Genomic DNA, 12,060 nt, shown 5'->3' with positions numbered 1-12,060 from the left:
CACATATCGCCGATTTAATGTATGGCTAGGAGAGAGTATGGCTTTCCAACTTTAAAGGTTTGCACTTTTTTGTAAAATGAATCAAGTCTATTTGATTATATTGGGTTTTTAAGAAAGTATAAAAGTTTTGATGTTGCTATCATTTAAATAAACTGGTGTTACACATCTACACCCCCCCCCCCCCATCTATCTCTCTTACCGCCGGCCTCTCCCCACAGACTGACAACCACAAACAGCCAGACGTTTACTAAACAGACACCCGCGGCACTCCACCCTGCCTCCCGAAGTACAACCTCTCCCTGAGTGTGTCAAGGTTACTCACTCTTCCCCACAGCCTCCATCTTAACCTGTGGATTAACATGTGACAGCAAAGGTCAAGGAATGAATGTGCTGTGACGTTGTCCAGCTGGAAGGCAGATAAGATGGCCTCTGGGTCAAAGTTAGTTTTGTTTGTTATAATTGCAACAACCAACACGCCATCAGACAAAGGCTCATGGCCTTGGTTTCTATACTGGCAACTTATGTTTCAAGTGTGAGAATAAATGTACAAACACAGTTCTTTATGCTCGCTGCAACAGCTTTTCGTGATATTATTTAGCTACAAAGGTGCAGGATTTCTTTCAAATCAACCAACAAGTAAGAAAGTAAGTACAGCAGAGAAAGAAAATTATCTTTATTCATTCATTGTCCTCGTTCTTTTCCATTCCACTCCACGCTGTTATTACTGTCAACTTCTTTTCCATTCCACTACACACTGTTATTACCGTCAACTTCAGACGGACTCTTTCTTTCAGCGGCCTTGTCGTCAAAATGACCAAGCTGTATAGGTGAAGGTTGAATAAATAAATAAATGACATTTCACAGATCCCCCTCCTTCTCCCCAACCCCTCCCATCCTCAGCCCCCTCTCCACTCCCCTGCCTCATTCCTCCTGTGTACCTCCCCGTGGGCAGGTAAACCAGTCAGGTATATAAATATATTCAAACCTGAGTTAGCTATACAGGGAGCTCTGGGGTGACTCGAGACGTCGAGAAAGTGAGAGAGAAGTGTAAACGTGTAACAGGTGGCGTTTCTCAGGATAAGGAGCAAGTATATTCTCTTTACAAACCACTGGGATTGAGAGTCCTAGGACAGCAGTGCAAGGATGGGGCTTGGAGTAAGTCTGGATTTCACTTTTAAGTATTAAGATTTGGATTGACTTATATTGTGTTCTTTCAACTTTAAAAAAATCTGTCGTTTTTTTGCAGTTTATATTAAAAGTTTAGCCCTCGGTTCATGGCTGTTTCTTAGTTTAAAAAAAAAGTTATATATTTGATAAAGTTCTGAATGCACTCCTTATCTAAGCCCTCATTAGGAAAGAGGCAGATCGATAGTTCACACTTTCTCATCATTAACGTACCTTTTGATATACAGAAGGGGAAAGATGATTATAAGCTGGCGGCGACCTCAGAGGACGGTGGAAATAAAAAGAGTAAAAAGGAGGTGAAGAAAGCAAAGGAGAAGAAGAACATGGACGATCTGAAAAAGGAAGTTGACCTGGTGAGGAAAACTGATTATTTATTAATTTACTAATTAGATTAATCTCATTTAGTTGACATGAACAATGCACATTTATCCATATGCAATTTACACATCAAAGCACTGGAGTTGGCTGCAAAACTTTGAATCCGTAGTCCCAGAGATGATTTAAATAGTGTGATATAGCATCAAAACGGTCAGTATTTTCACCAAGAAAAGACTAAGGAAAAACAGTAAGCCTATTAGTCTCTATGGATCAGAAAAGGTACAACACACCACCTTTCAAATGTGCATCAAGCTCTGTAGTTTCTAGACTTGCATTTGGGTACTCATTAGCATTTTAATTGACTTACTATTACTCTGCAGGGAGCCTTGGGAGCAGTTTCAAAACCCCAATAGCCTGCGTTTAAACTTCAGAGGAAAAGTAGCGTATCTTTGGAAACGGCTTTTTTTCCATGGAGCAGAATCAAAACGTGCAGTACTTTTTCAGGGCAGAAATGTGAACCAGACAATTCCATCCATCATAAAGAAACGCATGACTTATCTTTGGTTTATATTGAAATCGATGCAGCATAACCTCATCATACCTAGGATCATTTCAAATTGTTTGAGGAATGTGTTCCATTAACTATGCATGTTCTGCATATACTTCCGCCATGGGGAAAAGTTGAGAGAACTCCCTAGTTCAACAAGAAACGGTTTCTTTCTTTCTCAATCTCTCTCTCTCCCTCTCTCTGATTTAGGATGACCACAAGTTGACCTTGGATGAACTTCATAGGAAATACGGCACAGACTTAGCCAGGGTGAGTGAATATGTGTGTGCATGTGTGCCTCTGTTTTTTAAAACTGACAACCAGTTGTATCAGCTGCTCCTACGGATTATTTCTGACTGTCATTTGAAGCGCATTGAGGTCGTGGAGGTTACGGCACGAGGTCATATCGTAGGTAGAACTTCATCTGCCTTCTGAGTCATGATGACATCACTATCTACCACTGAATCTTTGAACATGAAACCTATCTATATCTTCCTAAAGTTTACACAGAGTTATATATACACAAATATATATTTTCCGATTGTGTGACTCCCATTACATTCTTTTCATTTTATTTTTTGAATCCTTTATTTAACCAGCGAGGTCACATTGAGATGTACATTTCTTTTAAAAGTGAGCCCTGGCCGGAAAAGCGGCATACATAGTAAACACAACATAAAAACACAACATTAGACATGACAGTGAGTGGAAGTTCTCTCACGTCACCCCGCTCCTCCGCTCTCTCCACTGGCTTCCAGTTGAAGCTCGCATCCGCTACAAGACCATGGTGCTTGCCTACGGAGCTGTGAGGGGAACGGCACCTCAGTACCTTCAGGCTCTGATCAGGCCCTACACCCAAACAAGGGCACTGCGTTCATCCACCTCTGGCCTGCTCGCCTCCCTACCACTGAGGAAGTACAGTTCCCGCTCAGCCCAGTCAAAACTGTTCGCTGCTCTGGCACCCCAATGGTGGAACAAACTCCCTCACGACGCCAGGACAGCGGAGTCAATCACCACCTTCCGGAGACACCTGAAACCCCACCTCTTCAAGGAATACCTAGGATAAAGCAATCCTTCTGCCCCCCCCCCCCCCCCCCCCTTAAAAGATCTGATGCACTATTGTAAAGTGGCTGTTCCACTGGATGTCATAAGGTGAATGCACCAATTTGTAAGTCGCTCTGGATAAGAGCGTCTGCTAAATGACTTAAATGTAAAATGTAAATGTAAGTTAAAACGGTGCATAGAACATATGGATGAGACTTTTTCCATTTGTGTGACAGCAAGTCAGATACACATTAACAATTTTTAACAAGCCATAGGGTAGGTCTAATGCAGGGGACACAATATCTGCAATATCTTCAGCTTTGTGTGGAGTACAATTAGGACAGGCCTAAACATTGTTTTGTGTGGATAGGATAACAGTTAAACACTATTTTGGTTGATGGAGCACAGATAATGATCTGTTGATATTTGATCCAGGGATTAAGCAGAATTTCCACTACCAGGGCCACATTCACACGGGAACATTGAAAGCACTATGTAGTGATGAGGGGCGGGGCGAGGTATGGGGGGAGGACAGATTTACTTGCTGACAAAAGGGGAGGGGATAGTTTTGAGTTCCATAAGTAATCACTCTACTGCCTCTTACTCTGCCTCTTGCTCTTCCCTCTTCCTGCTTTCCTCCCTACTCCTTTATTTTCACTCTACCTTTCCCCTCTCTCCTTCTCTCTCATCCTTCCCCCATCCAGGGTCTATCCTCAGCTCGGGCTAAGGAGATCCTTCTCCGTGATGGCCCCAACACCCTGACCCCTCCTCCCACTACCCCTGAGTGGGTGAAGTTCTGCAGGCAGCTCTTTGGTGGGTTCTCTATGCTCCTATGGATTGGTGCTATGCTCTGCTTCCTGGCCTACGGAATCCAGGCCGCCTCCGAGGATGAGCCAGCCAATGATAATGTGAGAATTATAGAATTCTGAGATCATTTGAGACTTAACAAAAACTACAATGCCTCTAGTGCCTGAAAGGGTTTTCTCACTTAACCGTAACTTAATAGTTTCATAGTCTTTCTCCCTCTTCGTTTCTGTCCCTCACAGTTGTACCTGGGTGTTGTGCTCTCTGTTGTCGTCATTGTCACTGGCTGTTTCTCCTACTACCAAGAGGCCAAGAGCTCAAAGATCATGGACTCCTTCAAGAACCTGGTCCCACAGGTTAGACTTCTGCCTTTTCAAACACCTATGAGAAGAACTTGATTGTATTTTCATGTCAAAGGATTGTAATCCTGTCCTCTGCCTTGTAGCAAGCCCTGGTTGTCCGTGACGGTGAGAAGAAGAACATCAACGCTGAAGAAGTGGTGGTTGGAGATCTGGTGGAGGTGAAAGGAGGAGATAGGATCCCAGCTGATTTGCGTATCGTCTCTGCCAGCGGCTGCAAGGTGGGTACTTTACAATCCAAGATCATGGGTCAGATATGTAACCTAAGGCTTCCGCATGCTTCGGTTTGGCTGGCATACTCCCTTAAAAGACCTTTGCTTGACAAATCTGTTTGTCCATTTTGAGACGCCGTAGCCAGTATACACTTTCTCAAAATAGTCCGAATGAATCTAAGATAATTCAAGAAATATGTCATAAATGTTGATGTTTTTGCTAAGGAGATCTTAGTTGCGCAATCTAAATAAGATTTTTGGTGCAGTATTTCTCAAGTGAAAAAATGTGAATGAAAACAAATCGTCTATCGTTGAATGACAACAAAATCACAATGACAATGACCGACAAAGGGGCATAGACTTTGGCACCTGAACTTCGGCTGGCCTCGAGAATTTGCTTGTGTGTGTACCAACAGCCCCCCAAAAACTTGCCGGAGACCAAAACGAATAAAAACAGCACAAAATGTCATCATATTATATGACAAACTGTTCTGAACTGTTTCGGATGGGAAGAGTGCGGACGCCTTTAGTGTCATTCATTATTGTATTAATCTAATTCCCTCCCCACTCAGGTGGACAACTCCTCCCTCACTGGTGAATCTGAGCCCCAGACACGTACTCCAGACTACTCCAATGACAACCCCCTGGAGACAAGGAACATTGCCTTCTTCTCTACCAACTGTGTTGAAGGTAAATTACTTCTGTAACTAGCCGTAGTGATTGAATAGTTCAAATAACTTGAAATGTATCACTTAGCCATTTTGTGATTCTAAACCATTTCTCCATGTTTTGTCAGGAACTGCCAGAGGTATCGTCATCAACACTGGTGACCACACTGTCATGGGTCGTATCGCCACCTTGGCCACGAGTCTGGAGGGTGGTAAGACGCCTATAGCCAAAGAGATTGAGCACTTCATCCACATCATCACCGGTGTGGCCGTCTTCCTGGGCGTGTCTTTCTTCGTCCTCTCCCTCATTCTGGGATATGGTTGGCTGGAAGCTGTCATCTTCCTCATTGGAATCATCGTTGCTAATGTGCCAGAGGGTCTCCTGGCTACTGTAACTGTGAGTACTGATGAAAAGTCATGTTTAACAAAAACTTCAGTCCTAACAACAAAACTTGTTGATTATTTAACTGTCTAATATGGCTTTCTATCGTAGGTGTGCTTAACTCTGACTGCCAAGCGTATGGCCAAGAAGAACTGCCTGGTGAAGAATCTCGAAGCTGTTGAGACCTTGGGCTCCACCTCCACCATTTGCTCTGACAAGACTGGAACCCTGACTCAGAACAGAATGACCGTGGCTCACATGTGGTTCGACAACCAGATCCATGAGGCTGACACCACAGAGAACCAGAGTGGTACCTGCTTCGACAAAAGCTCTGCCACCTGGGCTGCCCTGGCTAGAGTTGCTGGCCTGTGCAACCGCGCCGTCTTCCTGGCAGAACAGAACAACGTACCTATCCTCAAGAGAGATGTGGCTGGTGATGCTTCAGAGTCTGCCCTGCTGAAGTGTATCGAGCTGTGCTGCGGGTCTGTCAAAGACATGAGAGAAAAGTACAGCAAGATCGCTGAGATTCCCTTCAACTCCACCAACAAATATCAGGTAACCACATGCACTCTTTGTGGTATCTGTGGGTTAACAACAGGTTAAACTGAGTTGTAGAAGGTGGTGTAATAGACTCAAAATCAGGATGGATGGCTTTTCTCAATCAGCTTGGAAATGCTACTTTGTATCGACATCCAATAAGTTGCCAGAACTTTAGTTTTCCAGGCACTGTAGGCTACTTACTGGTCATTGCCTGCTAATTTAAATTTAAACTCTCTTCATGGTGTCATATGATCAAAAACCAATTCATTTCGCCCCTAGCTCTCCATTCATAAGAACATCGTGGCCGGAGAGTCCAATCACCTGCTGGTGATGAAGGGAGCCCCTGAGAGGATTCTGGACCGCTGCTCCACCATTTTGATTCAGGGCAAAGAACAGCCTCTGGATGACGAGCTGAAGGAAGCCTTCCAGAACTCTTACGAAGAGCTGGGAGGGCTGGGAGAGAGAGTGCTGGGTAAGAGGGCACCAGTATGGGAAAATATGCATTCAAAGGTTTTGGACTGAATGAAAAGTCTAGAACAGTGGTATTCAACATTTTTCAGTGGGGCCCCATTTCTTCAACCAGAATTTCTTGCGACCCCGTCCCAAATCTAATGACATAACATAGAGGCAATCTGGAGTTGCTACATCTTTTATCCTCAATTTTTTGACTTATTGATAAGTACCTATTGATTCTTGAAGAATATAACTGAATAAATGCCTAATTAGTTCAACTGTCGTAAACCATCATAACCCAAAATATAAGCTTTTTTTTACTCCAATGTTTGTAAACAAAGTAAATGTAAAACAACACTGAATAGCCTCAAAACATGGTTAAACTATAATTTTGATATCATGGATGGTCAATCCTTGCATCCATAGCTCTGTCTATAAGGGGTATCATTTCTCCAGCCCCATCCCTCAGCTTTTTACCGAACCAGCTGTGGGGAGCCTGCTTTGTTACTGTTTCAACTGCTGATTGCCGCTTTAAATTTTAACATCAACAAATAACCTTCAATTCATTACATTTTTAAAATGAAAAGAAACCAATAACAAAATGATCTTTCTCAAAACCTTTTGTATATTGTCCCTAACATAATATGTACTCTTAATTTATTTCTTTGTGACCACAACCCAGTTGGGCCCTGACTGGTCTAGAACATGAAGAATTTGTTGTGGCGTGTCTCTGACTCTGTGTCTTTTTCAGGGTTCTGTCATTTCCAGCTCCCTGATGACCAGTTCGCTGAGGGCTTCCAGTTTGATTGTGAAGAGGTGAACTTCCCAACTGAGAATCTGTGCTTCGTTGGCCTAATATCCATGATTGACCCTCCCCGTGCTGCTGTGCCTGACGCTGTGGGCAAGTGCAGGAGTGCTGGAATCAAGGTATAGCAATGTAATACTTGACACGACTCTTCAGTCAATCCACATAGCAGCCACTGTGATCAGACCACTCCTCTTCCCTTCCTTCCCTTAGGTTATCATGGTCACTGGTGATCATCCCATCACTGCTAAAGCCATTGCCAAGGGTGTGGGCATCATTTCTGAAGGAAACGAGACTGTTGAGGACATCGCTGCTCGTCTGAAAATCCCAGTTTCTGAGGTTAATCCAAGGTATGTTGCAATTGGTTTGGGATCATTTCAGTTATGTCATCATACACTTAAAGAGGAGTGACATAAACATTTATCTAGCCTTTTTGGGGCATCATCAGAACAGACCAATACAAGCCCCTATATTTAGCTTATATTTGTACCCTCCAGAGATGCCAAGGCCTGTGTTGTCCACGGTGGAGAGCTGAAGGACCTGTCAGCCGAACAGTTGGATGACATTTTGGCCCATCACACTGAGATTGTGTTTGCCAGAACTTCTCCTCAGCAGAAGCTGATCATTGTGGAGGGTTGCCAGCGTCAGGTACTATTTTATTGAATTAATTCATGCTCATGAGTCAGTGAAGATGATTGCATCTTACTTTTGGAGTTTCTAACATCTGTAAACACCTCTCGTCCTTATCCACAGGGTGCTATTGTGGCTGTGACAGGTGATGGTGTGAACGATTCTCCTGCTCTGAAGAAGGCTGACATCGGTGTTGCTATGGGCATCTCTGGATCTGACGTCTCCAAGCAGGCTGCAGACATGATCCTCCTGGATGACAACTTTGCCTCCATCGTGACTGGTGTTGAAGAGGGTATGAGGAGCTCTGGCAATGACCAGCAATCTGTTGGGTTTTTCCATCCTTCTCTCATCACCCTGACTATTCCTTCCCCCCATCCTCTATTTCCCCTTAGGCCGTCTGATCTTTGACAACTTGAAGAAGTCCATCGCCTACACCCTGACCAGTAACATTCCAGAAATCTCACCCTTCCTCCTCTTCATCATCGCCAACATTCCACTCCCCCTAGGAACTGTCACCATCCTCTGTATCGACCTGGGAACTGATATGGTGGGTCTTTCAGATGTGGATACTCCTCCTTTGTGAACAATCTGATAATGTGTTCTGCTGCGTTATGAAGAACAATGTACATGATCATTTTAGAGTTTGTTTGGAAGGTCTTTGAACTAACATCCAAGTTACCAACGATGATCTTTCCCATCATTACCTTCAAGGTCCCAGCTATCTCCCTGGCCTATGAAGAAGCTGAGAACGACATCATGAAGCGACAGCCCAGAAACCCCAAAACTGACAAACTGGTGAATGAGCGGCTCATTAGCATAGCCTACGGTCAAATTGGTAAGGAGTAAATTTGGCCCTTCTTCTGTTTTGCCTGCCTTTACCGGGTCTTGTTTCGTTGTATGTTGGCCAGTCAGTTTCATAGCAAATTAACAATCTGATCAATGCCTCTTCACTGACAAAAATACTCTCCTAATTTTTACTCTTCACAGGTATGATGCAGGCCACAGCCGGTTTCTTCACATACTTTGTTATCCTGGCTGAGAACGGGTTCTTGCCCATGGATTTGCTGGGTATTCGTGTGGACTGGGACAACAAGATAATGAACGACATGGAGGACAGCTACGGCCAGCAGTGGGTAAGTACACAAACACCGCTCTGCTTTTTGCTGTACTAACGGATTAGCATTGGCCTTGTTTTGATCTGATAAGTTCTCGATAAGAGCTTTTTCAATCTCTCTCCAAATTTTTTTGTTTAGTTTATTCCAGCATACATGGCAGCTGAAAGCTGAATTGCGTATATATCTGGAAATTCAAGATGACAAAATAAATCAGTAAATCTGATACATTATCAAGAAAGTTGAGAAGTCATGGATCAGGGTTGATGCACAGCTTGCATTTCGGATAGTCAGCAGAGGAAATATCGATTGTCTTGAAAAAGACGGAACATCTCAGTCACAGCCAGGGATTCAGACATACAGGTCCGTAGCCTCAGCAATGCACCTCGCCGGCCCCAACAGTCCTCTCCGTTATTTTGGGCTTTGTCGATAGATTGCTACTATTCCTCCAGAACTACCATTTGTGAATGCCACTGCTGCCGCCGGCACACAGGTTCACCACACATTTGGTAACAGAGTAGTCAGTAATCTTCACTACTGTAATGTACAAATGTAAGAAACATACGTCCTCTCACTCTTCTTTTTTCCATATGTCTCTCTACACACTCTCTCTCTTTCTATGGTCTATGATCCATCCTTCAGACATATGAGCGCAGAAAGATTGTGGAGTTCACCTGCCACACAGCATTCTTTGCCAGTATTGTAGTTGTACAGTGGGCCGATTTGATCATCTGTAAGACCAGGAGGAACTCCATCCTTCAGCAAGGAATGAAGTGAGTACACACATCGATCTTTGTGGTCTTGGTCTAGGTCTGGGTCCTAAGAGGTTTTTTCTGCAGCTTGATCTTCACTGCTCTGGTCTTGACTTACACATCACCAGAATCAGAATCATTTACACATACTCACAATTGTACTTGGTGATATGGTGCTGCTAGCAATAGACAACATTAAAGGCCAGAATACAGACAGAGCAATTTACACAAAGTTTAAATACATTATATACAAAATTGATAAAATGTGCATAGAACTGAAGAGTAAGAGAGGATATACACGTTTACAGTATAAATATATTGTAGAGAATTCAGGGGTATCCCCAACCGGGACTTGAACCCAGGTCCAGCAACTGTCAAGCCAACACCTTAATCATTACACCAAACCTCTCAATGAGGTGTTGGGTTAAGGTCGCTACATTACCCCCTTCCTTTGGCAGAGTGTGTCCCCACGTTCCTCTATACCATGTCCCTGACATGTTTCAACCTCTCCGGTGACCACATGGCCACCATCAAATTTCTGACACCCATGTAGCAAATTCAGGGGGTATCCCCAACCGGAACTCGAAACCATGTCCAGTGACTGTCAAGCCAACACCTATACCATTACACCAAGAGGCCAGAACTTCTAGACAAGGTCGCTAAGTGTTGGATACTTGATGCAGTGTGCATCACAGATTGCAATGTGCCTTGGTCACTATTGGCCAGTTGTTGAGGGCCACAGCACGGGGAAAGAAACTGTTCAGGTGGTGGGTGGTTTTGGTCATGACGAAGCTGAACTGTTTGCCAGAGGGGAGTTAATGTGCATACAGCCCTGCAACTGACTTCTAAATCAGTATCCACCCTGTTGGTATCAAATCCATGATCTTTTTTTTTCTTTTTTCTCCCATCTCAGGAACCGTATTCTCATCTTCGGACTGTTTGAGGAAACTGCCCTGGCTGTCTTCCTGTCCTACTGTCCTGGAATGGATGTCGCCCTCAGAATGTACCCCCTCAAGTGAGTAGACCCTTCTGATTCTCTTCTGTATATCAGCTTGGAACAAAGCTCACCCGTTTTAAAAGATGAGTGGTAAAATGGATGGATATTACAATGGGTGGAGGAGACTACTGTGGCCTCAGGATCAGTTGGGGTTCACTAGTTAGCTGAAGTGTAATGGAGTTTACTGCCCAACCAAGAGAGAAAACACCATTTGACATTTAGGGGCCCTGTCAGCGCATTACCTCGCTGTTTTACGCTCAACTTAATCTCTTTATTGTTTCCTTCTCTTTTTCCTTCTCTCTTTCCTTCTCTCTTTCCTTCTTTCTTTCCTTCTCTCTTTCCTTCTCTCTTTCCTCAGGCCTTGCTGGTGGTTCTGTGCCTTACCCTACTCTCTGCTCATCTTCCTCTATGATGAGGGTAGGAGATACATCCTGCGACGAAACCCAGGAGGTAAGTGCTCAGGGACTATGGACGAAAACAAGCTGTTAAGATAGCGTCGACAATTTTACATCAAAGTTAATAATTGTGTTATAACATGACAATGGCATGCAGGATTGGGAAGAACAAATTATTTAATTTGTCTCATGGAGATTTTCAGTGACCAGATGAAATCTAACTAATTGTGTTCTTCTCTCTGAATTGTCTCTTCTTTAAGGTTGGGTGGAACAGGAGACCTACTACTGACAAAGACAGGCTATCCCCAGTATCACTCAATCTCACTCTGCTGCTACATCTCAACCAACAACGTTACACTACATTTCAATCTGTTACTTTACCATTACATCCAATGAACACTGTGATGGTGCACTCAGCTGCATTGAGGAGTTCTTGATTGTGATAATGCAAATTGAAATAAACATCACTTCAACACGAATGCTTAAGACTGTATTCATTTTTTGTCTGAATTATTTAGATTTATTGGTTTGGATTTAATTTAAGACCTGTTGGCTTAAATTGTGTTGCATCTATGGGAGAAATAACCTAGTATAGTTGTGTCTTATTTGTTTAAAGTAAATGTCCAGTGTTTGCATAATTTTATGAAATATTACCTATTGTCACGATCGTCTTTGGGTGAGAGAGAGGACCAAGGCTCGGCGTGTGAAAAATACATCTTCTCTTTATTTATAAGAAGAAAAACAAACGAAACAAAACAACAAACTGACGAACATGAAGCTATAAACGACTAAGTGCAAACATGCAACATAGACACAGACAATTACCCACAAACACCTAAAGCCTATGGCTGCCTTAA

The 12,060-nt window shown here is 43.4% G+C and overlaps 1 protein-coding gene across 1 annotated transcript; it reads left to right on the top strand.

Annotated features, from left to right (window-relative positions):
- The first annotated feature begins 919 nt into the window (after positions 1-919).
- On the top strand, positions 920-11,682 carry LOC129859850 (sodium/potassium-transporting ATPase subunit alpha-1-like). Its single transcript, XM_055930029.1, has 21 exons — positions 920-1,155; positions 1,413-1,538; positions 2,261-2,320; positions 3,799-4,002; positions 4,141-4,254; positions 4,344-4,478; positions 5,042-5,159; positions 5,266-5,534; positions 5,631-6,074; positions 6,339-6,531; positions 7,264-7,439; positions 7,531-7,667; positions 7,815-7,965; positions 8,071-8,239; positions 8,340-8,494; positions 8,659-8,782; positions 8,935-9,080; positions 9,702-9,832; positions 10,725-10,826; positions 11,167-11,258; positions 11,464-11,682. Exons 1-21 carry the CDS (start codon positions 1,144-1,146, stop codon positions 11,490-11,492), a joined length of 3,087 nt encoding a protein of 1,028 aa, XP_055786004.1. The 5' UTR covers positions 920-1,143; the 3' UTR covers positions 11,493-11,682.
- The last annotated feature ends 378 nt before the right edge of the window (positions 11,683-12,060 follow it).

Source organism: Salvelinus fontinalis, chromosome 7, assembly GCF_029448725.1.
Source record: "Salvelinus fontinalis isolate EN_2023a chromosome 7, ASM2944872v1, whole genome shotgun sequence".
NCBI lineage: Eukaryota > Metazoa > Chordata > Actinopteri > Salmoniformes > Salmonidae > Salvelinus > Salvelinus fontinalis.
The sequence above is the reverse complement of the archived record's forward strand: the minus strand, read 5'-3'. Positions and strand labels throughout refer to the sequence as shown.

Coding starts and splice junctions, on each gene's coding strand:
- LOC129859850 (XM_055930029.1), top strand. Junction 4,479..5,041: donor TCTCTGCCAGCGGCTGCAAG/GTGGGTACTTTA, acceptor CTCCCCACTCAG/GTGGACAACTCCTCCCTCAC. Junction 5,160..5,265: donor CTCTACCAACTGTGTTGAAG/GTAAATTACTTC, acceptor ATGTTTTGTCAG/GAACTGCCAGAGGTATCGTC.